The sequence below is a fragment of the Salvelinus fontinalis genome, chromosome 3 (genome assembly GCF_029448725.1).
Source record: "Salvelinus fontinalis isolate EN_2023a chromosome 3, ASM2944872v1, whole genome shotgun sequence".
Taxonomy (NCBI): Eukaryota; Metazoa; Chordata; class Actinopteri; order Salmoniformes; family Salmonidae; genus Salvelinus; species Salvelinus fontinalis.
The window spans coordinates 77301177-77328265 of NC_074667.1; the positions used below are offsets into that span (position 1 = coordinate 77301177).

Below are 27089 nucleotides of genomic sequence, written 5' to 3' on the forward strand. Positions count from 1 at the left end.
CTCCCCTCTACACATCTACCTCCCCTCTACACATCTACCTCCCCTCTACACATCTACCTCCCCTCTACACATCTACCTCCCCTCTACACATCTACCTCCCCTCTACACATCTACCTCCCCTCTACACATCTACCTCCCCTCTACACATCTACCTCCCCTCTACACATCTACCTCCCCTCTACACATCTACCTCCCCTCTACACATCTACCTCCCCTCTACACATCTACCTCCCCTCTACACATCTACCTCCCCTCTACACATCTACCTCCCCTCTACACATCTACCTCCCCTCTACACATCTACCCTATACATATCTACCTCCCCTCTACATATCTACCCTATACATATCTACCTCCCCTCTACATATCTACCCTATACATATCTACCTCCCCTCTAAATATCTACCCCCTCTATACATACCTACCCTATACATATCTACCTCCCCTATACATATCTACCTCCCCTATACATATCTACCCTATACATATCTACCTGTGTCCCTGCACATGTAAATATGATATTGGATCTTCCTTTAATATTTTCTGTACATAGTATTCTGACTTACTTAAAAAGGTGTATTTCATATTCTTATTCATATTCTTTATTTTTTCTAGTAATACATTGCTATTGACTATTTCATTGTTGTGTTTTGAGTTTGCAAGAAAGGCAATTCACTGTTCTTGTGTATGTGACATTAAAACGTATTCTCTCTCTGGGCAGGTCATGGCTAGAAAGGATACAGTTTGTCAAATTTACATCAAAAGTTGATTTATTTTTGCATTTGAGCTAACGATAACCCTTTTCCTAACCTTTACCTAATTCTCCTATCCTGCTGACAAAAGCTGTATCCTTTTTACTCAAAACCCTCTGGGCAGGGCCACTGTCAGCATTTCAGTGAGAAGGCATTCAGTTGTACAACTGACATCTGTGTAATTAGTTTGATGCTAGAAGCACAGCTAGCTATATTTCATGGCTTCAACAAACTAGCTAATTACCTTTGAGCAGGCTAGCCATCTTCGGCTGGACCATGTGGCTAGCTAACAATGGCTGGCTATGCTGCTAGCTAGCACAAGCCAGCAGTACTCGTCGGCTGCCTGCATCGAGCAAGCAGAAACAGAAAGCTAGCAACTCTTGCAGGCCAACGATGATGATACGTCACGTAATATGTTGTTATGCAGTCCAACTTGCTACTACATCGCTCAGTGCTGTAGTGGAGCAGGTTGAGAGCTTCAAGTTCCTTGGTGTCCACATCAACAACAAACTAGAATGGTCCAAACACACCAAGACAGTCGTGAAGAGGGCACGACAACACCTTTCCCCCTCAGGAAACTAAAAAGATTTGGCATGGGTGCTGAGATCCTCAAAAGGTTCTACAGCTGCAACATCGAGAGCATCCTGACTGGTTGCATCACTGCCTGGTACGGCAACTGCTCGGCCTCCGACCGCAAGGCACTACAGAGGGTTGTGCGTACGGCTCAGTAGATCACTGGGGCAAAGACAAAAAGCCTTCTCAACAGTTTTTACCCCCAAGCCATAAGACTCCTGAACAGGTAATCAAATGGTTACCCGGACTATTTACATTGTGTGCCCCCCCAACCCCTCCTTTTACGCTGCTGCTACTCTCTGTTCATCATAAATGCATAGTCACTTTAACCATATCTACATGTACATACTACCTCAATCAGCCTGACTAACCGGTGTCTGTATGTAGCCTCGCTACTGTATATAGCTTGTCTTTTTACTGTTGGTTTACTTCTTTACCTACCTATTGTTCACCTAATACCTTTTTTGCACTGTTTTTTAGAGCCTGTAAGTAAGCATTTCACTGTAAGGTCTACTACACCTGTTGTATTCAGCATTTCACTGTAAGGTCTACTACACCTGTTGTATTCGGCGCACGTGACAAATAAACTTTGATTTGATGTAGTGTGCACAGCACTGAGCGATGTAGCGTGCATAGCATTGAGAGAAAAACCTTTGTTTCGTTTTTTTTTGTTTTTTTTAACTAGGTGCTCGACGCTGTTCAATTCCTCAAAATCCATTTTTTTTTGTGAGCTCAACACGCCATTTCTCTAAATTGAAATCAAAGCTAATCGGAACTCTTAAATGTCTGACTTGCTAACTGGTTGAACACGGCACGTGTATAACTTACAACCATTTAGCAAGTCGGAAATGTACAAGTTTCCTAGTTCCGACTAGGACGTGAACGCGGCATAAGTCAAGAACTATGTGGGACGCTAGGCTGATTGGAAGTTGTAGTTTACATTAGGTAAATATTCAACCTAGTTTAGCGCAGAAATGTGGTAATTAACTACAATGACCATAATCCATTGCGCCCATTCTTTCCGGCCACGGACAGAAGTGGATACACACCATATGAGACCGCATGAGAGAGGAATGACAACATGATGACGAGAGGGATAGAGACAGTTTGTGAGGTAGCTCTACCCGATTGATAGTTAGTAATAGTTCGCAAAAGTAGTCTTCAAAGTATGCTTTATCTACTTTACTTTTCAACTCACTGTCAGTGTCAGATTGATGGCTGAGGGAAGCTCTAAAATCATTTTAATGTCATTACTTTGATAATCCATTTAATGCTTAAATTTTTAATTGAAAACGAAATCGAAAACCGTGATTATTTTTGTAATAAAAGAACCGAAACCGAACTCAAAAAAGCACGTATTGCGCAACACTTAAGTGTCTATGACAGTCATTCACTAAAAAAGGGGAAATTTTTCTCAACCACATCCAAACCCTGCCAACCCACCCCCACTACACTCCAGTCGCAGCCTTGCAGAGCATGTGCATCGTGGCCGTATGCAACTATGCAATGCATGATGGGAGCGCAGGTTCAAACAGAACTGAAAAAGACGTCTCACTGTGTATTTTGAGCACGTCAGCAAAAAATATGCTTTGTCATTACAATATAAAATGTCTGAATATGTTCAAATCTAGACAGCCACAGAATTCACAGACAATTTATTCACTAGTGTAGCAGGACGATTCCTTCAAAAACTTTTCTGGAAATTACAACCCTAGAAGTGCAGTGCCGAGGATGCAAAAGGGTGTTTCCCAATAATATCTCCTTTCTCCTGAAGTGTGTACTCGTTTACTCCTCACCACAAATGTAAAAGCATCACTTCCATTAAGGGAAGTAAACAAGTCCACAATTCGGGAGAAAGGAGAGATTATTAGGAAGCAACCACATTGGCGTTGAGGTCAGTTACCTGTGAGTCCTGTGTGGCGCTCTCCTCCGCCTCCATGCCCTCCCCGGTGCCCCCAGCACCCTCCTGTCCCTGGCAAGGTTCAGGGGATGGGGAGAGCTTCATCATCAAGTCATCATCGAACGCTCCACTACTTCCAATATCCCCCTCCGCCTGGATGTCCTCCCCAGCCAGGCTCACGGACATCCTCTCAAGAGGGGGGTAGGAGGGACTCAGAGACTGTTAAACAAGAGTTAGAGGTTCAAGGCTGTACAGGTACAGGTTACGACCTGGGCTGAAGAAAACTCTGGACCCTAAACACGGTAGGAGGAGTCGAATACAGTGAACTGTACCTGACTAGGAGGTCAGCTGTTCTGCGCTGATTCCTTATGGAGTGTGTTCCCAGGAGAGGGCTCTACAGAGGAGGACTGTGCCGCTCCGCTGGGCGAGGGTATTCCATAGCACGTTCCATATAGAGGGGGGGGGGGGAGAAAACAGCCGAGACGAGAGACACCAGGTGAGTGGGTCTATCCGTCCGTCCGTCAGTATATCCGCGCGTGTGTCTCAGTGCAGCAGCATGTTGATGAGAGCTCCTCCAGCCAGGACCGCTGGGGATGAGAGAAAGGTAGAATGACGTCACTAACCGTTACAACACGCCGAGCCTCTGACTGGGTCTCGGCTGACTCACTGCTCAAAGCGTGGGAGGACAGAGCTTCCGGGCTGGCTGTGGAAGTATGAATTCAGGCAGTGCATTAATGAACACTTGCAGACCTGGGCTGAAATATAACTAGTTTTTTTTTGGTTCAGAAACTTTACAACAGCTTACTGACGGAGTAGAGACAGTGTGTTTCTCTCTCCCGCTCACTCTTTAACAACACGAAGCTAATGAAAACAGGACACACACACCAGAGCAAGACAGACAAACAGGACACACACACCAAAGCAAGACAGACAAACAGGACACACACACCAGAGCAAGACAGACAAACAGGACACACACACCAAAGCAAGACAGACAAACAGGACACACACACCAGAGCAAGACAGACAAACAGGACACACACACCAGAGCAAGACAAACAAACAGGACACACACACCAGAGCAAGACAAACAAACAGGGCACACACACCAGAGCAAGACAAACAGGACACAGAGTGGAGTAACACGGCTCTCTTCAGTTTAACACAGTTTCCTCGAAAGTCATCAGGAAGCTCTGTGTGTGTGTGTGTGTGTGTGTGTGTGTATGTGTGTGTGGTGTGTGTTTGTGGTGTGTGTGTGTGTGGTGTGTGTTTGTGGTGTGTGTTTGTGGTGTGTGTGTTTGTGGTGTGTGTGTTTGTGGTGTGTGTTTGTGGTGTGTGTTTGTGGTGTGTGTGTTTGTGGTGTGTGTGTTTGTGGTGTGGTGTGGTGTGGTGTGGTGTGGTGTGGTGTGGTGTGGTGTGGTGTGTGTGTGGTGTGTGTGTGTGTGTGTGTGTGTGTGTGTGTGTGTGTGTGATGCAGACAGGAGAGGAGGCTGTATAGCAGGCAGGGATTCCCAAAGCAGGGGAAAACCCAGGCACAGCAAGGACCTCATCACTGAGGCAGCAGCACAATGCATCAATGACCAGGCCACCCACCCACACAACCACCCACCCACACAACCACCCACAAACACAACCACACAAACACAACCACCCACACAACCACACAAACCCACAAACACAACCACCCACCCACAAACACAACCACCCACCCACACACAAACACAACCACCCACACAACCACCCACCCACAAACACAACCACCCACACAACCACCCACCCACAAACACAACCACCCACAAACACAACCACCCACCCACACACAAACACAACCACCCACAAACACAACCACCCACCCACCCACACACCCACAAACACAACCACCCACACACAATATGCCCTCCAGGACACCTACACCACCCGATGTCACAGGAAGGCCATAAAGAACATCAAGGACAACAACCACCCGAGCCACTGCCTGTTCACCCCGCTATCATCCAGAAGGCGAGGTCAGTACAGGTGCATCAAAGCAGGGACGGAGAGACTGAAAAACAGCTTCTATCTCAAGGCCATCAGACTGTTAAACAGCCACCACTAACATCGAGTGGCTGCTGCCAACATACTGACTCAACTCCAGCCACTTTACTAATGGGAATTGATGGAAATTGATCAAAAATGTATCACTAGCCACTTTAAACAATGCCACTTAATATAATGTATATGTATATACTGTACTCTATATCATCTACTGCATCTTGCCATCTTTATGTAATACATGTACCACTAGCCACTTTAAACTATGCACTTTTATGTTTACATACCCTACATTACTCATCTCATATGTATATACTGTACTCTATACCATCTACTGCATCTTGCCTATGTCGTTCTGTACCATCACTCATTCATATATCTTTATGTACATATTCTTTATCCCTTTACACTTGTGTGTAATAAGGTACTTGTTTAGTTGTAGGTTAGATTACTCGTTGGTTATTACTGCATTGTCGGAACTAGAAGCACAAGTATTTCGCTACACTCGCATTAACATCTGCTAACTATGTGTATGTGACAAATAAAATTTGATTTGACCCACACACACACCCACAAACACAACCACCCACAAACACCCACACACACAACCACCCACCCACACAAACACCCAAACACCCACAAACACAACCACCCACCCACAAACACAACCACCCACCCACACAACCACCCAAACACCCACAAACACAACCACCCACCCACACAACCACCCAACCACCCACACTCAGCTCTGAAGAGGCAAATAGTATTTAAAATACCATTGCAAATAGCCTACAGCTGTTCTTGATTGAGCTTGCCTGTAGCAATGGGACCAATAGACTAGTCCCCAAAGTGCAAACCACACCCACTTTTGACCTGGCACTCCAGGCAAGGCTAAAGAAAATTCTCAAATGATTTGTATTATTTCAAATAGAATATGAAGCCAAGTCTGGAAGACAGACAGAGCCTGCTGAAGACAGATTCACTGAGGGTTATTTAGTGCAGGTATTGACTCCCTGTCCCTCCGGTTAATTTAGCCTTTTTTGTGGGTCGTAGCAGGTCAGGGTCTAAGCAATAGTTGGTACCGGACGACAGGAGAAAAAACAGGGGGTTTATGCTATAATATAGGCTTCTGTAAGTTATAGGGAACCAATGTAGCTGCTAGTTATTTATAAACTGCAGCTGTAATCACATGGCCATTTAGCAGGTTGAATTTTATAATGGAGAGGAGAGATGTGTGTGTGTGTGTGTGTGTGTGTACTGCAGAACCTGAATGAAAGATGAAGGTAAATGGAAATGTAGCACAGTGTACAGAGGAACAGAGAGAGAGAGAGAGAGAGAGCTGTGAGGAACAGAGAGGGAGAGAGGAACAGAGAGAGAGAGAGAGAGAGCTGTGAGGAACAGAGAGGCACAGAAAGAGAGGGAGAGAGAGGAACATAGAGAGAGAGAGGGATAGAGAGGCAGAGAGAGAGAGAGGCAGAGAGAGGCAGAGAGAGAGAGAGGGATAGAGAGGCAGAGAGAGAGAGGGATAGAGAGGCAGAGAGAGAGAGAGGGATAGAGAGGCAGAGAGAGAGAGAGGGATAGAGAGGCAGAGCGAGAGAGAGGGATAGAGAGGCAGAGAGAGAGAGAGGGATAGAGAGGCAGAGAGAGAGAGGGATAGAGAGGCAGAGAGAGAGAAAAATAGAAAAACAGAGGGAATGAGTCAGAGCTGAGCAGAGAGGGGGATGATGACGTCAGCAGGCTTATCATTAAGAGGACACATTAGAAGAGGAAGAGAGAGAGGAAGAGGGAGTGAGGACAGAACAGAGGAAGGGTAGATCAGGGGTATCCTCTATGACAGAGAATAGGAAGAGAGGGAGGAAGAGGGAGTGAGGACAGAACAGAGGGGCAGAGCAGGGGTATCCTCTATGACAGAGAAGAGGAAGAGAGAGAGGAAGAGGGAGTGAGGACAGAACAGAGGGGCAGAGCAGGGGTATCCTCTATGACAGAGAAGAGGAAGAGAGAGAGGAAGAGGGAGTGAGGACAGAACAGAGGGGCAGATCAGGGGTATCCTCTCTGACAGAGAAGAGGAAGAGGGAGAGGAAGAGAGAGAGGAAGAGGGAGTGAGGACAGAACAGAGGGGCAGAGCAGGGGTATCCTCTCTGACAGAGAAGAGGAAGAGGGAGAGGAAGAGGGAGTGAGGACAGAACAGAGGGGCAGAGCAGGGGTATCCTCTATGACAGAGAAGAGGAAGAGGGAGTGAGGACAAAACAGAGGAGGGCAGAGCAGGGGTATCCTCTATGACAGAGAAGAGAAGAGAGAGTGTGTGTAGGAGGTCAAGATTGAAAGAGGGAGGGGGAGAAAGAGAGACACGGACAGAGATAGCAGAGTTGCTGGCCATAATCACCCCGCCCTTGTTCATTGTAAAGACAGAGGAGAGAAAGAAAGACACAGAGAGAGAGAGAGAGAGAGAGAGGGAGAGAGAGGAGATCCTTTCTATCCATTATTGATGAGTGCTGGAATGTGGGCGGGGAAGAGAGAAACAAAGATACCGGTACAGAAAAAGAGAGGGACAGGGGAACCTTTCTCCAAGTCATCCTTCACAGCAGCAGGTCATCAAGAGAACAAAAATAAACTCACCTCTTCTCTCCATTCATGCGATTTGAATCAACAAAAATAATTACAAAAATAAAAAGATGACTACGTCACCTTTTCCAGCCACACTTGTCAATGAACGTTCATCATGATGAGCTCATTGTGAATAGTGTCAGGAGTCAGGACAAGTCCTCCTAACACTGTTATCATGACACTAGTATTACAGATGACTGTTGATCTACTACCCACAGGAGGGGCTCAAAGCATGCTGCATTCACCCATGTCCACAAATCTTTACATTCAACACAGCAGTGGTTTTTGGGCTCCCATGTGATGCAAATGTTGTCACCTAGGACGACTATGTCAATGAATCAAGTGTAACGTGGTTAGCCTCCAATCCAATTCAGTGTGCTGAATGGATTGGAGGCTACCACTCAAAGAAACAAAATGTCAAAAGAAACACCGGAAATTGGCCCCGTTCCCCTTATGGACCTTACGTCATTTCTGCTCTTCTTCTAGTTTGGGAAGGGGGAGCAGAGCGAGAGACATGGCAGGGGGAGCAGGGGAGAGACATTTTTTTTAAATCAATGACGAAACAGACTGTGCTGCCGTGCGATTGGCCGAGGCCTCCACCAATGGGAGGCCCAGCTCCATGGCAACAGGCTCTGTCACCAAGAGAAAACCAGAGAGCTCCCTCAACACCCCCATCTCTCTGTTGCACCCCCCCCCCCCCCCCCCCCCTTCCTGCCTGGCGAACAAAACACACACCTCTCTCTCTCTCTTACTGTAGCACCCCCTTTCACGTAGAACCCAAAAACACACCCCCACACTTCTCTCACTGTACCACCCCCCTTCATGTAAAACCCAAATACACACCTCTCAGTATTACCCTTTTCCCATCCCCAATAACCTAGCTCTGCAGATTTAAGGAGCGCAGCTCTCTCACAATCTCTCTCACACACACACAGGAAAAATTAACTGAGTTACAAAACACCAGCACACACGGAAAGTGATCCAATTCATAAACATTCTAGTGAAGTGCACAGATGGATGACTCCTTGACACACTACTCTGTTTTGTGCTGTGTGTCGGGAATAGGCTCAGCAGATCGGTTTCAGGTGACCCCTGAACTAAGCAGATTGAGGAGCAGACGCACATTGAGACAGAGAGGCCTGAGGAGCTAACTAGTGAACGTGGACAGATCGGGAGGTGGACCACGCTTCCTGGGGCTCCACACTCACATATGAACAGCTACGAGCCAGCTACTGAGACCAGCCGGAGTCACATCTCAAACAAAAACATTCACCAAATGTTACAGAAATATTTCCCCAAATATCGCTAGTTAAAACACATGGCACTTAGCGTCACTAACAAGCATTTATGCCTCTGCTACATCGCTGCAGGCAGAGATCTGGCCACGAGGCCATCTTAGCTGCTACAGTATTCCTGATAACGATATAGATGTTTTCAGAGTCCAGGAGGACAACTGATGAGATTAGGATCTCTAGGACAAGTTGACATCTCTCCTCTCTCCTTTTTTATAGATGTTTTCAGAGTCCAGGAGGACAACTGATGAGATTAGGATCTCTAGGACAAGTTGACATCTCTCCTCTCTCCTTTTTTACTTGTTAATTCTAATGATGCTGTTTTGTACTGTAGGGACTGCTGTTGATTTCCTGTGTCTGGTCTGAGTCGTGTGTATACCATCAGGGAAAAAATTGGAAACAAGTGATGTTCACTTTAATGTGTTATCCCCTGGATTGTACTCAGTGCACCCAATTTTCCCCCAATAAATCAATCACAAAGGTAGTTAATATTGGCCTCAGTGCATGTGGTCCAGGCAGGTAGCAAACCAACAGTTGTAGACAGTAAACACCATGCTCCATTACTGCAACAAATTGAGCCATCAATCCAATCTGAACCACCTATCATGTGAGCAATGTCCAATCCCTCCATCCCTCCCTCCCAGCACCCAGCTACCTGCCTCCCTCACAGCACCCAGCTCTCTCCATCCCTCCCTACCAGCACCCAGCTACCCCCCCCCCTCCCACTCAGCACCCAGCTACCCCCCCCCCTCCCTCCCAGCACCCAGCTACCTCCATCCATCCCTCCCTCCCTCCCAGCACCCAGTTACCTCCATCCATCCCTCCCTCCCAGCACCCAGCTACCTGCCTCCCACTCAGCTACCCCCCCCCCTCCCAGCACCCAGCTACCTCCATCCATCCCTCCCTCCCTCCCTCCCAGCACCCAGTTACCTCCATCCATCCCTCCCTCCCTCCCCCCCAGCACCCAGCTACCTCCATCCCTCCCTCCCACCCACCCAGCTACCTCCCCCCCCCCCTCCCACCCACCCAGCTACCTCCCTCCCTCCCACCCACCCAGCTACCTCCATCCCTCCCTCCCTCACAGCACCCAGCTACCTCCCCCCCCCCCTCCCACCCACCCAGCTACCTCCCTCCCTCCCACCCACCCAGCTACCTCCATCCCTCCATCCCTCACAGCACCCAGCTACCTCCCTCCCTCCCACCCACCCAGCTACCTCCATCCCTCCATCCCTCACAGCACCCAGCTACCCCCCCCCCCCCTCCCACCCACCCAGCTACCTCCATCCCTCCCTCCCTCACAGCACCCAGCTACCTCCATCCCTCCATCCCTCACAGCACCCAGCTACCTCCCTCCCTCACAGCACCCAGCTACGTCCATCCCTCCCTCCCTCACAGCACCCAGCTACCTCCCTCCCTCACAGCACCCAGCTACCTCCCTCCCTCACAGCACCCAGCTACCTCCCTCCCTCACAGCACCCAGCTACCTCCCTCCCTCACAGCTCCCAGCTACCTCCCTCCCTCCCAGCACCCAGCTACCTCCCTCCCTCCCTCCCAGCACCCAGCTACCTCCCTCCCTCCCTCACAGCACCCAGCTACCTCCCTCCCTCACAGCACCCAGCTACCTCCCTCCCTCCCTCACAGCACCCAGCTACCTCCCTCCCTCCCTCACAGCACCCAGCTACCTCCCTCCCTCCCTCACAGCACCCAGCTACCTCCCTCCCTCCCTCCCAGCACCCAGCTACCTCCCTCCCTCCCTCCCAGCACCCAGCTACCTCCCTCCCTCCCTCCCAGCACCCAGCTACCTCCCTCCCTCCCTCACAGCACCCAGCTACCTCCCTCCCTCACAGCACCCAGCTACCTCCCTCCCTCCCTCCCTCACAGCACCCAGCTACCTCCATCCATCCCTCCCTCACAGCACCCAGCTACCTCCCTCACAGCACCCAGCTACCTCCATCCATCCCTCCCTCACAGCACCCAGCTACCTCCCTCACAGCACCCAGCTACCTCCCTCCCTCCCTCACAGCACCCAGCTACCTCCATCCCTCACTCCCTCACAGCACCCAGCTACCTCCATCCATCCCTCCCTCACAGCACCCAGCTACCTCCATCCCTCCCTCCCTCACAGCACCCAGCTACCTCCCTCCCTCCCTCACAGCACCCAGCTACCTCCATCCCTCCCTCCCTCAGAGCACCCAGCTACCTCCATCCCTCCCTCCCTCACAGCACCCAGCTACCTCCCTCCCTCCCTCCCTCACAGCACCCAGCTACCTCCCTCCCTCCCTCCCTCCCAGCACCCAGCTACCTCCCTCCCTCCCTCACAGCACCCAGCTACCTCCATCCCTCCCTCCCAGCACCCAGCTACCTCCCTCCCTCCCTCACAGCACCCAGCTACCTCCCTCTCTCCCTCACAGCATCCAGCTACCTCCCTCCCTCCCTCACAGCATCCAGCTACCTCCCTCCCTCACAGCACCCAGCTACCTCCCTCCCTCCCTCACAGCATCCAGCTATCTCCCTCCCTCCCTCCCAGCACCCAGCTACCTCCCTCCCTCCCTCCCTCACAGCACCCAGCTACCTCCCTCCCTCCCTCCCTCACAGCACCCAGCTACCTCCCTCCCTCCCTCACAGCACCCAGCTACCTCCCTCCCTCCCTCACAGCACCCAGCTACCTCCCTCCCTCCCTCCCTCCCTCCCTCACAGCACCCAGCTACCTCCCTCCCTCCCTCACAGCACCCAGCTACCTCCCTCCCTCCCTCACAGCACCCAGCTACCTCCCTCCCTCCCTCACAGCACCCAGCTACCTCCCTCCCTCCCTCACAGCACCCAGCTACCTCCCTCCCTCCCTCACAGCACCCAGCTACCTCCCTCCCTCCCTCACAGCGACCAGCTACCTCCCTCCCTCCCTCACAGCGACCAGCTACCTCCCTCTCTCCCTCACAGCACCCAGCTACCTCCCTCCCTCCCTCACAGCGACCAGCTACCTCCCTCTCTCCCTCACAGCACCCAGCTACGTCCCTCACAGCACCCAGCTACGTCCCTCACAGCACCCAGCTACGTCCCTCACAGCACCCAGCTACGTCCCTCACAGCACCCAGCTACCTCCCTCACAGCACCCAGCTACCTCCCTCACAGCACCCAGCTACCTCCCTCCCTCCCTCCCTCACAGCACCCAGCTACCTCCATCCTTCCCTCACAGCACCCAGCTACCTCCATCTCCCCCTCACAGCACCCAGCTACCTCCATCCTTCCCTCACAGCACCCAGCTACCTCCATCCCTCCCTCACAGCACCCAGCTACCTCCCTCCCTCCCTCCCTCACAGCACCCAGCTACCTCCCTCACAGCACCCAGATACCTCCCTCACAGCACCCAGCTACCTCCCTCACAGCACCCAGCTACCTCCCTCCCTCCCTCACAGCACCCAGCTACCTCCCTCCCTCCCTCACAGCCCCCAGCTACCTCCCTCCCTCCCTCACAGCACCCAGCTACCTCCCTCACAGCACCCAGCTACCTCCCTCACAGCACCCAGCTACCTCCCTCACAGCACCCAGCTACCTCCCTCACAGCACCCAGCTACCTCCCTCCCTCCCTCACAGCCCCCAGCTACCTCCCTCCCTCCCTCACAGCGCCCAGCTACCTCCCTCCCTCCCTCACAGCACCCAGCTACCTCCCTCCCTCACAGCACCCAGCTACCTCCCTCCCTCACAGCACCCAGCTACATCCCTCCCTCCCTCCCAGCACCCAGCTACCTCCCACTCAGCACCCAGCTACCTCCCTCACAGCACCCAGCTACCTCCATCCCTCCCTCCCTCCCAGCTACCTCCCTCCCTCACAGCACCCAGCTACATCCCTCCCTCCCTCCCAGCACCCAGCTACCTCCCACTCAGCACCCAGCTACCTCCCTCACAGCACCCAGCTACCTCCCTCACAGCACCCAGCTATCTCCATCCCCCCTCCCTCCCAGCACCCAGCTACCTCCCTCACAGCACCCAGCTACCTCCCACTCAGCACCCAGCTAGCTCCCTCACAGCACCCAGCTATCTCCATCCCCCCTCCCTCCCAGCACCCAGCTACCTCCCTCACAGCACCCAGCTACCTCCCTCACAGCACCCAGCTACCTCCCTCACAGCACCCAGCTACCTCCCTCACAGCACCCAGCTACCTCCCTCACAGCACCCAGCTACCTCCCTCCCTCCCTCACAGCCCCCAGCTACCTCCCTCCCTCCCTCACAGCCCCCAGCTACCTCCCTCCCTCCCTCACAGCACCCAGCTACCTCCCTCCCTCCCTCACAGCGACCAGCTACCTCCCTCCCTCCATCACAGCACCCAGCTACCTCCCTCCCTCACAGCACCCAGCTACCTCCCTCCCTCCCAGCACCCAGCTACATCCCTCACAGCACCCAGCTACCTCCCTCCCTCCCAGCACCCAGCTACCTCCATCCCTCCCTCCCTCCCAGCTACCTCCCTCCCTCACAGCACCCAGCTACATCCCTCCCTCCCTCCCAGCACCCAGCTACCTCCCACTCAGCACCCAGCTACCTCCCTCACAGCACCCAGCTACCTCCACCCCCCCTCCCTCCCAGCTACCTCCATCCCCCCTCCCTCACAGCACCCAGCTACCTCCACCCCCCCTCCCTCCCAGCTACCTCCATCCCTCACTCCCTCCCAGCACCCAGCTACCTCCATCCCTCCTCCCTCCCAGCACCCAGCTACCTCCATCCCTCCCTCCCTCCCAGCACCCAGCTACCTCCATCTCCCCTCCCTCCCAGCACCCAGCTACCTCCATCCATCCCTCCCAGCACCCAGCTACCTCCCTCCCAGCACCCAGCTACCTCCCTCCCTCCCCCTCTCCCTTCATCCAGCTACCTCCATCTCCCCTCCCTCCCAGCACCCAGCTACCTCCATCCATCCCTCCCTCCCAGCACCCAGCTACCTCCCTCCCAGCACCCAGCTACCTCCCTCCCAGCACCCAGCTACCTCCCTCCCTCCCCCTCTCCCTTCATCCAGCCAGCCAGGTCTCCTGCTACTTCCCTCTCTCCCCCAGACATGAACCACTAATCCTGACTACTGACCACTGGGCAGTGCTCCTGTCCAGTGGCTTCCATCCCAGGTTTGGGGTATATCACCCTTAGCTGTTCCAAAGTCAACTATACTGTGTGGTGTTTTAGGCTGAAACCGTCTGCCCTGAAGTCTACAATAGATCAGTGTCACCAGTCAAGCTGTCGAATGGACACATGAGGTTATACTGTGTGATTGATGATAGAAAGTGAGAGAGAGAGAGAGAGAGAGAAGACAGGCTATGTGCACACTGCCCACAAAATGAGGTGGAAACTGAGCTGCACTTCTTAACTTCTTGCCAAATGTATGACCATATTAGAGACACATATTTCCCTCAGATCACACAGATCCACAAAGAATTAGAAAACAAATCACTGTCTGGTTCCCACCAACCTACAGCCAGCCAGGAGACAGTGGAGAGAGAGAGCAGGGCAGCCAGCCAGGAGACAGTGGAGAGAGAGAGAGAGCAGGGCAGGCAGCCAGGAGACAGTGGAGAGAGAGAGCAGGGCAGCCAGCCAGTAGACAGTGAAGAGAGAGAGAGAGCAGGGCAGGCAGCCAGGAGACAGTGGAGAGAGAGAGCAGGGCAGCCAACCAAGAGACAGTGGAGAGAGAGAGCAGGGCAGCCGGCCAGGAGACAGTGGAGAGAGAGAGAGCAGGGCAGCCAGCCAGGAGACAGTGGAGAGAGATAGAGAGCAGGGCAGCCAGCCAGGAGACAGTGGAGAGAGAGAGCAGGGCAGGCAGCCAGGAGACAGTGGAGAGAGAGAGAGAGAGCAGGGCAGGCAGCCAGGAGACAGTGGAGAGAGAGCAGGGCAGGCAGCCAGGAGACAGTGGAGAGAGAGAGAGAGCAGGGCAGGCAGCCAGGAGACAGTGGAGAGAGAGAGAGAGAGAGCAGGGCAGGCAGCCAGGAGACAGTGGAGAGAGAGAGAGAGAGCAGGGCAGGCAGCCAGGAGACAGTGGAGAGAGAGAGAGAGAGCAGGGCAGGCAGCCAGGAGACAGTGGAGAGAGAGAGAGAGCAGGCAGCCAGGAGACAGTGGAGAGAGAGAGAGAGCAGGGCAGGCAGCCAGGAGACAGTGGAGAGAGAGAGAGAGAGAGAGCAGGGCAGCCAGCCAGGAGACAGTGGAGAGAGAGAGAGAGCAGGGCAGGCAGCCAGGAGACAGTGGAGAGAGAGAGAGCAGGGCAGGCAGCCAGGAGACAGTGGAGAGAGAGAGCAGGGCAGCCGGCCAGGAGACAGTGGAGAGAGAGAGAGAGCAGGGCAGGCAGCCAGGAGACAGTGGAGAGAGAGAGAGAGCAGGGCAGGCAGCCAGGAGACAGTGGAGAGAGAGAGAGAGCAGGGCAGGCAGCCAGGAGACAGTGGAGAGAGAGAGAGAGCAGGGCAGGCAGCCAGGAGACAGTGGCGAGAGAGAGCAGTGCAGCCAGCCAGGAGACAGTGGAGAGAGAGAGAGCAGGGCAGCCAGCCAGGAGACAGTGGAGAGAGAGAGCAGGGCAGCCAGCCAGGAGACAGTGGAGAGAGAGAGCAGGGCAGCCAGCCAGTAGACAGTGGAGAGAGAGAGCAGGGCAGCCAGCCAGGAGACAGTGGAGAGTGAGAGCAGGGCAGCCAGCCAGGAGACAGTGGAGAGAGAGAGAGAGAGAGCAGGGCAGCCAGCCAGGAGACAGTGGAGAGAGAGAGAGAGAGAGAGCAGGGCAGGCAGCCAGGAGACAGTGGAGAGAGAGAGAGCAGGGCAGGCAGCCAGGAGACAGTGGAGAGAGAGAGAGCAGGGCAGGCAGCCAGGAGACAGTGGAGAGAGAGAGAGAGAGAGAGAGAGAGAGCAGGGCAGGCAGCCAGGAGACAGTGGAGAGAGAGAGAGAGCAGGGCAGGCAGCCAGGAGACAGTGGAGAGAGAGAGAGAGAGAGCAGGGCAGCCAGCCAGGAGACAGTGGAGAGAGAGAGAGAGCAGGGCAGGCAGCCAGGAGACAGTGGAGAGAGAGAGAGCAGGGCAGGCAGCCAGGAGACAGTGGAGAGAGAGAGCAGGGCAGCCGGCCAGGAGACAGTGGAGAGAGAGAGAGAGCAGGGCAGGCAGCCAGGAGACAGTGGAGAGAGAGAGAGAGCAGGGCAGCCAGCCAGGAGACAATGGAGAGAGAGAGAGCAGTGCAGCCAGCCAGGAGACAGTGGAGAGAGAGAGAGAGCAGGGCAGGCAGCCAGGAGACAGTGGAGAGAGAGAGCAGGGCAGCCGGCCAGGAGACAGTGGAGAGAGAGAGAGCAGGGCAGCCAGCCAGGAGACAGTGGAGAGAGATAGAGAGCAGGGCAGCCAGCCAGGAGACAGTGGAGAGAGAGCAGGGCAGCCAGCCAGGAGACAGTGGAGAGAGATAGAGAGCAGGGCAGCCAGCCAGGAGACAGTGGAGAGAGAGAGCAGGGCAGGCAGCCAGGAGACAGTGGAGAGAGAGAGAGAGAGCAGGGCAGGCAGCCAGGAGACAGTGGAGAGAGAGCAGGGCAGGCAGCCAGGAGACAGTGGAGAGAGAGAGAGAGCAGGGCAGGCAGCCAGGAGACAGTGGAGAGAGAGAGAGAGCAGGGCAGGCAGCCAGGAGACAGTGGAGAGAGAGAGAGAGAGCAGGGCAGGCAGCCAGGAGACAGTGGAGAGAGAGAGAGAGAGCAGGGCAGGCAGCCAGGAGACAGTGGAGAGAGAGAGAGAGCAGGCAGCCAGGAGACAGTGGAGAGAGAGAGAGAGCAGGGCAGGCAGCCAGGAGACAGTGGAGAGAGAGAGAGAGAGAGAGCAGGGCAGCCAGCCAGGAGACAGTGGAGAGAGAGAGAGAGCAGGGCAGGCAGCCAGGAGACAGTGGAGAGAGAGAGAGCAGGGCAGGCAGCCAGGAGACAGTGGAGAGAGAGAGCAGGGCAGCCGGCCAGGAGACAGTGGAGAGAGAGAGAGAGCAGGGCAGGCAGCCAGGAGACAGTGGAGAGAGAGAGAGAGCAGGGCAGGCAGCCAGGAGACAGTGGAGAGAGAGAGAGAGCAGGGCAGGCAGCCAGGAGACAGTGGCGAGAGAGAGCAGTGCAGCCAGCCAGGAGACAGTGGAGAGAGAGAGAGCAGGGCAGCCAGCCAGGAGACAGTGGAGAGAGAGAGCAGGGCAGCCAGCCAGGAGACAGTGGAGAGAGAGAGCAGGGCAGCCAGCCAGTAGACAGTGGAGAGAGAGAGAGAGCAGGGCAGGCAGCCAGGAGACAGTGGAGAGAGAGAGAGAGAGCAGGGCAGGCAGCCAGGAGACAGTGGAGAGAGAGAGAGAGAGCAGGGCAGGCAGCCAGGAGACAGTGGAGAGAGAGAGAGAGCAGGCAGCCAGGAGACAGTGGAGAGAGAGAGAGAGCAGGGCAGGCAGCCAGGAGACAGTGGAGAGAGAGAGAGAGAGAGAGCAGGGCAGCCAGCCAGGAGACAGTGGAGAGAGAGAGAGAGCAGGGCAGGCAGCCAGGAGACAGTGGAGAGAGAGAGAGCAGGGCAGGCAGCCAGGAGACAGTGGAGAGAGAGAGCAGGGCAGCCGGCCAGGAGACAGTGGAGAGAGAGAGAGAGCAGGGCAGGCAGCCAGGAGACAGTGGAGAGAGAGAGAGAGCAGGGCAGGCAGCCAGGAGACAGTGGAGAGAGAGAGAGAGCAGGGCAGGCAGCCAGGAGACAGTGGCGAGAGAGAGCAGTGCAGCCAGCCAGGAGACAGTGGAGAGAGAGAGAGCAGGGCAGCCAGCCAGGAGACAGTGGAGAGAGAGAGCAGGGCAGCCAGCCAGGAGACAGTGGAGAGAGAGAGCAGGGCAGCCAGCCAGTAGACAGTGGAGAGAGAGAGCAGGGCAGCCAGCCAGGAGACAGTGGAGAGTGAGAGCAGGGCAGCCAGCCAGGAGACAGTGGAGAGAGAGAGAGAGAGAGCAGGGCAGCCAGCCAGGAGACAGTGGAGAGAGAGAGAGAGAGAGAGCAGGGCAGGCAGCCAGGAGACAGTGGAGAGAGAGAGAGCAGGGCAGGCAGCCAGGAGACAGTGGAGAGAGAGAGAGCAGGGCAGGCAGCCAGGAGACAGTGGAGAGAGAGAGAGAGAGAGAGAGAGAGAGAGAGCAGGGCAGGCAGCCAGGAGACAGTGGAGAGAGAGAGAGAGAGAGCAGGGCAGGCAGCCAGGAGACAGTGGAGAGAGAGAGAGAGAGAGCAGGGCAGCCAGCCAGGAGACAGTGGAGAGAGAGAGCAGGGCAGGCAGCCAGGAGACAGTGGAGAGAGAGAGCAGGGCAGCCGGCCAGGAGACAGTGGAGAGAGAGAGAGAGCAGGGCAGGCAGCCAGGAGACAGTGGAGAGAGAGAGAGAGCAGGGCAGCCAGCCAGGAGACAATGGAGAGAGAGAGAGCAGTGCAGCCAGCCAGGAGACAGTGGAGAGAGAGAGAGCAGGGCAGCCAGCCAGTAGACAGTGGAGAGAGAGAGCAGGGCAGCCAGCCAGGAGACAGTGGAGAGAGAGAGCAGGGCAGGCAGCCAGGAGACAGTGGAGAGAGAGAGAGCAGGGCAGGCAGCCAGGAGACAGTGGAGAGAGAGAGAGAGCAGGGCAGGCAGCCAGGAGACAGTGGAGAGAGAGAGAGAGCAGGGCAGGCCAGCCAGGAGACAGTGGAGAGAGAGAGAGAGAGCAGGGCAGGCAGCCAGGAGACAGTGGAGAGAGAGAGAGAGCAGGGCAGGCAGCCAGGAGACAGTGGAGAGAGAGAGAGAGCAGGGCAGGCAGCCAGGAGACAGTGGAGAGAGAGAGAGAGCAGGGCAGCCAGCCAGGAGACAGTGGAGAGAGAGAGAGAGAGAGAGAGAGAGAGAGACAGTGGAGAGAGAGAGAGAGAGAGAGAGAGAGAGACAGTGGAGAGAGAGAGAGAGAGAGAGAGAGAGAGACAGTGGAGAGAGAGAGAGAGAGAGAGAGAGAGAGAGACAGTGGAGAGAGAGAGAGAGCAGAGAGAGAGAGAGAGACAGTGGAGAGAGAGAGAGAGGAGAGGAGAGAGAGAGAGAGAGAGAGAGAGAGAGAGAGAGAGAGAGAGAGAGAGAGAGAGAGAGAGAGAGAGAGAGAGCAGGGCAGCCAGCCAGGAGACAGTGGAGAGAGAGAGAGCAGGGCAGCCAGCCAGGAGACAGTGGAGAGAGAGAGCAGGGCAGCCAGCCAGGAGACAGTGGAGAGAGATAGAGAGCAGGGCAGCCAGCCAGGAGACAGTGGAGAGAGAGAGAGAGCAGGGCAGGCAGCCAGGAGACAGTGGAGAGAGAGAGAGAGCAGGGCAGGCAGCCAGGAGACAGTGGAGAGAGAGAGAGAGCAGGGCAGCCAGCCAGGAGAGACAGTGGAGAGAGATAGAGAGCAGCGGCAGGCAGCCAGGAGGACAGTGGAGAGAGAGAGAGAGAGAGAGAGCAGGGCAGGCAGCCAGGAGACAGTGGAGATAGAGAGAGAGAGAGAGAGAGAGAGCAGGGCAGCCAGCCAGGAGACAGTGGAGAGAGAGAGCAGGGCAGCCAGCCAGGAGACAGTGGAGAGAGAGAGAGAGAGAGATGAGGAGAGAGGATGAGAGAGAGAGAGAGAGAGAGAGAGAGAGAGAGAGAGAGAGAGAGAGAAGGGCAGCCAGCCAGGAGACAGTGGAGAGAGAGAGAGCAGGGCAGCCAGCCAGGAGACAGTGGAGAGAGATAGAGAGCAGGGGCAGCCGAGGAGGCCAGGGAGACAGTGGAGGAGAGAGAGCAGGGCAGGCAGCCAGGAGACAGTGGAGAGAGAGAGAGAGAGAGCAGGGCAGGCAGCCAGGAGACAGTGGAGAGAGAGAGAGAGCAGGGCAGGCAGTCAGGAGACAGTGGAGAGAGAGAGCAGGGCAGCCAGCCAGAAGACAGTGGAGAGAGAGAGAGAGCAGGGCAGGCAGCCAGGAGACAGTGGAGAGAGAGATAGAGAGCAGGGCAGCCAGCCAGGAGACAGTGGAGAGAGAGAGAGCAGGGCAGGCAGCCAGGAGACAGTGGAGAGAGAGAGCAGGGCAGCCAGCCAGGAGACAGTGGAGAGAGAGAGAGAGAGAGAGAGAGAGCAGGGCAGGCAGCCAGGAGACAGTGGAGAGAGAGAGCAGGGCAGGCAGCCAGGAGACAGTGGAGAGAGAGAGCAGGGCAGCCAGCCAGGAGACAGTGGAGAGAGAGAGAGAGAGAGAGAGAGCAGGGCAGCCAGCCAGGAGACAGTGGAGAGAGAGAGAGAGAGAGAGAGAGAGAGCAGGGCAGCCGGCCAGGAGACAGTGGAGAGAGAGAGAGAGCAGGGCAGGCAGCCAGGAGACAGTGGAGAGAGAGAGAGAGAGCAGGGCAGGCAGCCAGGAGACAGTGGAGAGAGAGAGCAGGGCAGGCAGCCAGGAGACAGTGGAGAGAGAGAGAGAGAGAGCAGGGCAGGGCAGCCAGCCAGGAGACAGTGGAGAGAGAGAGAGAGCAGGGCAGGCAGCCAGGAGACAGTGGAGAGAGAGAGAGAGAGCAGGGCAGGCAGCCAGGAGACAGTGGAGAGAGAGAGCAGGGCAGGCAGCCAGGAGACAGTGGAGAGAGAGAGAGAGCAGGGCAGGGCAGCCAGCCAGGAGACAGTGGAGAGAGAGAGAGAGCAGGGCAGGCAGCCAGGAGACAGTGGAGAGAGAGAGAGAGAGCAGGGCAGCCAGCCAGAAGACAGTGGAGAGAGAGAGAGAGCAGGGCAGGCAGCCAGGAGACAGTGGAGAGAGAGAGAGAGAGCAGGGCAGCCATCCAGGAGACAGTGGAGAGAGAGAGCAGGGCAGCCACTGTCTATTATCTATCCTTTACCCCTACCTACAGTATACTGCTGTTACTGTCTATTATCTATCCTTTACCCCTACCTACAGTATACTGCTGTTACTGTCTATTATCTATCCTTTACCCCTACCTACAGTATACTGCTGTTACTGTCTATTATCTATCCTTTACCCCTACCTACAGTATACTGCTGTTACTGTCTATTATCTATCCTTTACCCCTACCTACAGTATACTGCTGTTACTGTCTATTATCTATCCTTTACCCCTACCTACAGTATACTGCTGTTACTGTCTATTATCTATCCTTTACCCCTACCTACAGTATACTGTTGTTACTGTCTATTATCTATCCTTTACCCCTACCTACAGTTTACTGCTGTTACTGTCTATTATCTATCCTGTTGTCTAGTCACTTTACCCCTACCTACAGTATACTGCTGTTACTGTCTATTATCTATCCTTTACCCCTACCTACAGTATACTGCTGTTACTGTCTATTATCTATCCTTTACCCCTACCTACAGTATACTGCTGTTACTGTTTATTATCCATCCTGTTACCTGGTCACTTTACCCCTACCTACAGTATACTGCTGTTACTGTCTATTATCTATCCTTTACCCCTACCTACAGTATACTGCTGTTACTGTCTATTATCTATCCTTTACCCCTACCTACAGTATACTGCAGTTACCTCTTCTGTTGCCTGGTCACTTTACCCCTACCTACAGTATACTGCTGCTACTGTTTATTATCTACCTATATGTACAGTACCTTCGGAAAGTATTCAGACCCCTTGACTAACATGTTATGTTAGACTTAATCTAAAATAAATTACATTAAAAAAAAAAATTCTCATCAATCTACACACAATACCCCATCATGACATCACAAAACCCCATCATGACATCACAATGCCCCATCATGACATCACAATGCCCCATCATGACATCACAATGCCCCATCATGACATCACAATGCCCCATCATGACATCACAATGCCCCATCATGGCATCACAATGCCCCATCATGGCATCACAATGCCCCATCATGACATCACAATACCCCATCATGACAAAGCAAAAACAGGTCTTTAGAAGTGTTTAGCAAATGTATTAAAAACAGAAATACCTAATTTACGTAAGTATTCAGACCTTTTGCTATGAGACTCGAAATTGAGCTCAGGCGCATCCTGTTGTTTCCTTTGATCATCCTTGAGATGTTTCTAAAACTTGATTGTAATCCACCTGTGGTAAATTATATTGATTGGACATGATTTGGAAAGGCACACACCTGTCTATATAAGGTCCCACAGTTGACTGTGCATGTCAGAGCAAAAACCAAGCCATGAGGTCGAAGGAATTGTCCGTAGAGTTCCGAGACAGGATTGTGTTGAGGAACAGATATGGGGAAGGGTACCAAAAAAATGTCTGCAGCAGTGAAGATCCAAGAACACAGTGGCCTCCATCATTCTTAAAAGGAAGAAGTTAAGAACCACCAAGACTCTTCCTAGAGCTGGCTGCCCAGCCAAACTGAGCAATCGGGGGAGAAGGGCCTTGGTCAGGGAGGTGACCAAGAACCTGATGGTCACTGACTGAGCTACAGAGTTCCTTTGTGGAGATGGGAGAACCTTCCAGAAGGACAACCATTTCTGCAGCACTCCACCAATCAGGCCTTTATGGTAGAGTGGCCAGACGGAAGCCACTCCTCAGTAAAAAGGCACATGACAGTCCGTTTGGAGTTCGCCAAAAGGCACCTAAAGACTCTCAGACCATGAGAAACAAGATTCTCTGGTCTGATGAAACCAACATTAAACGCTTTGGCTTGAATGCCAAGAGTCCTTTCTGGAGGAAACCTGACACCATCTCTATGGTGAAGCATGGTGGTGGCAGTAATAATAATATCACAGGAAATTATCAAATAAAATAAAAAACATTTTAGGGAGTAAGACAAAATATCAGCCAGGGGACAGGGGCTGGGAGACTAGTCTCAAATCAAATGTTATTATACACATGGTCAGCAGATGTTAATGCAAGTGTAGCGAAATGCTTGTGCTTCTAGTTCTGACAATGCAGTAATAACCAACGAGTAATCTAACCTAACAATTCCACAACTACTACCTTATACACACAAGTGTAAAGGGATAAAGAATATGTACAAAAAGATATATGAATAAGTGATGGTACAGAACGGCATAGGCAAGATGCAGTAGATGGTATCGGGTACAGTATATACATATGAGATGAGTAATGTAGGGTATGTAAACATAAAAGTGCATAGTTTAAAGTGGCTAGTGATACATGTATTACATAAAGATGGCAAGATGCAGTAGATGATATAGAGTACAGTATATACATATACATTATATTAAGTGGCATAGTCAGGATCGAAGCGTCACGTCTGGAGGAAACCTGTCACCATCCCTACGGTGAAGCGTGGTCGTGGCAGTATGATGCTCTGGGGATGTTTTTCAGCGGCAGGGGCTGGGAGACTAGTCAAGATCGAGGGAAAGATGAATGGAGCAAAATACAAAGAGATCCTTGATGAAAACCTGCTCCAGAGCGCTCAGGACCTCAGACTGGGGTGAAGGTTCACCTTCCAACTGGACAATGACCTGAAGCACACAGTCAAGACAACACAGGAGTGGCTTCGGGACAAGTCTCTGAATGTCCTTGAGTGGCCCAGCCAGAGCCCGGACTTGAACCCAATCGAACATCTCTGGAGAGACTTAAAAATATCTGTGCAGCAACCTGACAGAGCTTGAGAGGATCTGCAGAGAAGAATGGGAGAAACTCCCCAAATACAGGTGTTCCAAGTCTGAGCGTCATACCGAAGTACACTCAAGGCTGTAATCACTGCCAAAGGTGCTTCAACAAAGTAAAGGGTCTGAATAGTTGTCAATGTTATATTTCTGTTTTTTTTCAAACAATTTTATACATTTTTAATAAGGTTGTAACCTAACAAAATGTGGAAAAAGTCAAGGAGTACTGTACATATCTACCTCAATTACCTCGTACCCCTGCACACCAACCCTGTGTATATAGTCAAGTTATCATTACTCACTATGTATATAGTTATTGTTACTCACTGTGTATATAGTTATCGTTACTCACTGTGTATAGTCAAGTTATCGTTACTCACTGTGTATATAGTCAAGTTACAGTTTCTCACTGTGTATATAGTTATCATTACTCACTATGTATATAGTCAAGTTATTGTTACTCACAGGGCATATAGTTATCGTTACTCGCCGTGTATATAGTCAAGTTATCGTTACTCACTGTGTATATAGTCAAGTTATCGTTACTCACTGTGTATATAGTCAAGTTATCGTTACTCACCGTGTATATAGTCAAGTTATCGTTACTCACTGTGTATATAGTCAAGTTATCGTTACTCACCGTGTATATAGTCAAGTTATCGTTACTCACTGTCTATATAGTCAAGTTATCATTACTCACTGTGTATATAGTCAAGTTATCGTTACTCACTGTGTATATAGTCAAGTTATCGTTACTCTGTGTATATAGTCAAGTTATCGTTACTCACCGTGTATATAGTCAAGTTATCGTTACTCGCTGTCTATATAGTCAAGTTATCATTACTCACTGTGTATATAGTCAAGTTATCGTTACTCACTGTGTATATAGTCAAGTTATCGTTACTCACTGTGTATATAGTCAAGTTATCATTACTCACTGTGTATATAGTCAAGTTATCATTAGTCACTGTGTATATAGTTATCGTTACTCACTGTGTATATAGTTATCGTTACTCACTGTGTATATAGTCAAGTTATCGTTACTCACTGTGTATATAGTCAAGTTATCGTTACTCACTGTGTATATAGTCAAGTTATCGTTACTCACTATGTATATAATCATCGTTACTCACTGTGTATATAGTCAAGTCATCGTTACTCACTGTGTATATAGTCAAGTCATCGTTACTCACTGTGTATATAGTCAAGTTATCGTTACTCACTGTGTATATAGTCAAGTTATCGTTACTCACTATGTATATAGTTATCGTTACTCACTGTGTATATAGTCAAGTTATCGTTACTCACTATGTATATAGTCAAGTTATCGTTACTCACTATGTATATAGTCATCGTTACTCTGTGTATATAGTTATCGTTACTCACTGTCTATATAGTCAAGATACCGTTACTCACTGTGTATATAGTCAAGTTACCGTTACTCACTGTGTATATAGTCAAGTTATCATTACTCACTGTGTATATAGTTATCGTTACTCACTATGTATATAGTCATCGTTACTCACTGTGTATATAGTCAAGTTATCGTTACTCACTGTGTAAATAGTCATCGTTACTCACTGTGTATATAGTCAAGTTATCGTTACTCACTGTGTACATAGTCATCGTTACTCACTGTGTATATAGTCAAGTTATCGTTACTCATTGTGTATATAGTCAAGTTATTGTTACTCACTGTGTATATAGTTACCGTTACTCAATGTGTATATAGTCAAGTTACCGTTACTCACTGTGTATATAGTTATCGTTACTCACTGTGTATATAGTCATCGTTACTCACTGTGTATATAGTCATCGTTACTCACTGTGTCTATAGTCATCGTTACTCACTGTGTATATAGTCATCGTTACTCACTGTGTATATCGTCATCGTTACTCACTGTGTCTATAGTCATCGTTACTCACTGTGTATATCGTCATCGCTACTCACTGTATATTGTCAAGTTATCGTTACTCACTGTGTATATAGTCAAGTTATCGTTACTCACTGTGTATGTAGTCAAGTTATCGTTACTCACTGTGTATGTAGTCAAGTTATCGTTACTCACTGTGTATATAGTCAAGTTATCGTTACTCACTGTGTATGTAGTCAAGTTATCGTTACTCACTGTGTATATAGTCAAGTTATCGTTACTCACTGTGTATATAGTTACCGTTACTCAATGTGTATATAGTCAAGTTACCGTTACTCACTGTGTATATAGTTATCGTTACTCACTGTGTATATAGTCATCGTTACTCACTGTGTATATAGTCATCGTTACTCACTGTGTATATAGTCATCGTTACTCACTGTGTATATAGTCATCGTTACTCACTGTGTATATAGTCATCGTTACTCACTGTGTATATAGTCATCGTTACTCACTGTGTATATAGTCATCGTTACTCACTGTGTATATAGTCATCGTTACTCACTGTGTATATAGTCATCGTTACTCACTGTGTATATAGTCATCGTTACTCACTGTGTATATAGTCATCGTTACTCACTGTGTATATAGTCATCGTTACTCACTGTGTATATAGTCATCGTTACTCACTGTGTATATAGTCATCGTTACTCACTGTGTATATAGTCATCGTTACTCACTGTATATTGTCAAGTTATCGTTACTCACTGTGTATATAGTCAAGTTATCGTTACTCACTGTGTATATAGTCAAGTTATCGTTACTCACTGTGTATATAGTCAAGTTATCGTTACTCACTGTGTATATAGTCAAGTTATCGTTACTCACTGTGTATATAGTCAAGTTATCGTTACTCACTGTGTATATAGTCAAGTTATCGTTACTCACTGTGTATATAGTCAAGTTATCGTTACTCACCGTGTATATAGTCAAGTTATCGTTACTCACTGTGTATATAGTCAAGTTATCATTACTCACCGTGAATATAGTCAAGTTATCGTTACTCACTGTGTATATAGTCAAGTTATCGTTACTCACTGTGTATATAGTCAAGTTATCGTTACTCACTGTGTATATAGTTATCATTACTCACTGTGTATATAGTCATCGTTACTCACTGTGTATATAGTCATCGTTACTCACTGTGTATATAGTCGTCGTTACTCACTGTGTATATAGTCATCGTTACTCACTGTGTATATAGTCATCGTTACTCACTGTGTATATAGTCATCGTTACTCACTGTGTATATAGTCATCGCTACTCACTGTATATTGTCAAGTTATCGTTACTCACTGTGTATATAGTCAAGTTATCGTTACTCACCGTGTATATAGTTACCGTTAGTCAATGTGTATATAGTCGAGTTATCGTTACTCACTGTGTATATAGTCAAGTTATCGTTACTCACTGTGTATATAGCGATACCTCTCCGTTTCGTTACGACTCGAGCGATACCTCTCCGTTTCGTTACGACTCGAGCGATACCT

At 51.2% G+C, this 27089-nt stretch overlaps 1 protein-coding gene across 9 annotated transcripts in view; it reads right to left on the reverse strand.

Annotated features, from left to right (window-relative positions):
• Positions 1–27089, reverse strand: part of LOC129851498 (R3H domain-containing protein 2-like) — a 98169-nt gene that overhangs the window by 57383 nt on the left and 13697 nt on the right. For all 9 annotated transcript variants that reach the window (XM_055918083.1, XM_055918085.1, XM_055918089.1 and 6 more), the window contains exons 2-3: positions 3558–3812; positions 3229–3444 (exon numbers count right to left, since the gene is read on the reverse strand). In XM_055918083.1, the coding sequence (XP_055774058.1) occupies positions 3229–3411 (183 nt within the window). In that variant the 5' untranslated portion in view covers positions 3412–3444; positions 3558–3812. The remainder of the gene's footprint in view (positions 1–3228; positions 3445–3557; positions 3813–27089) is intronic.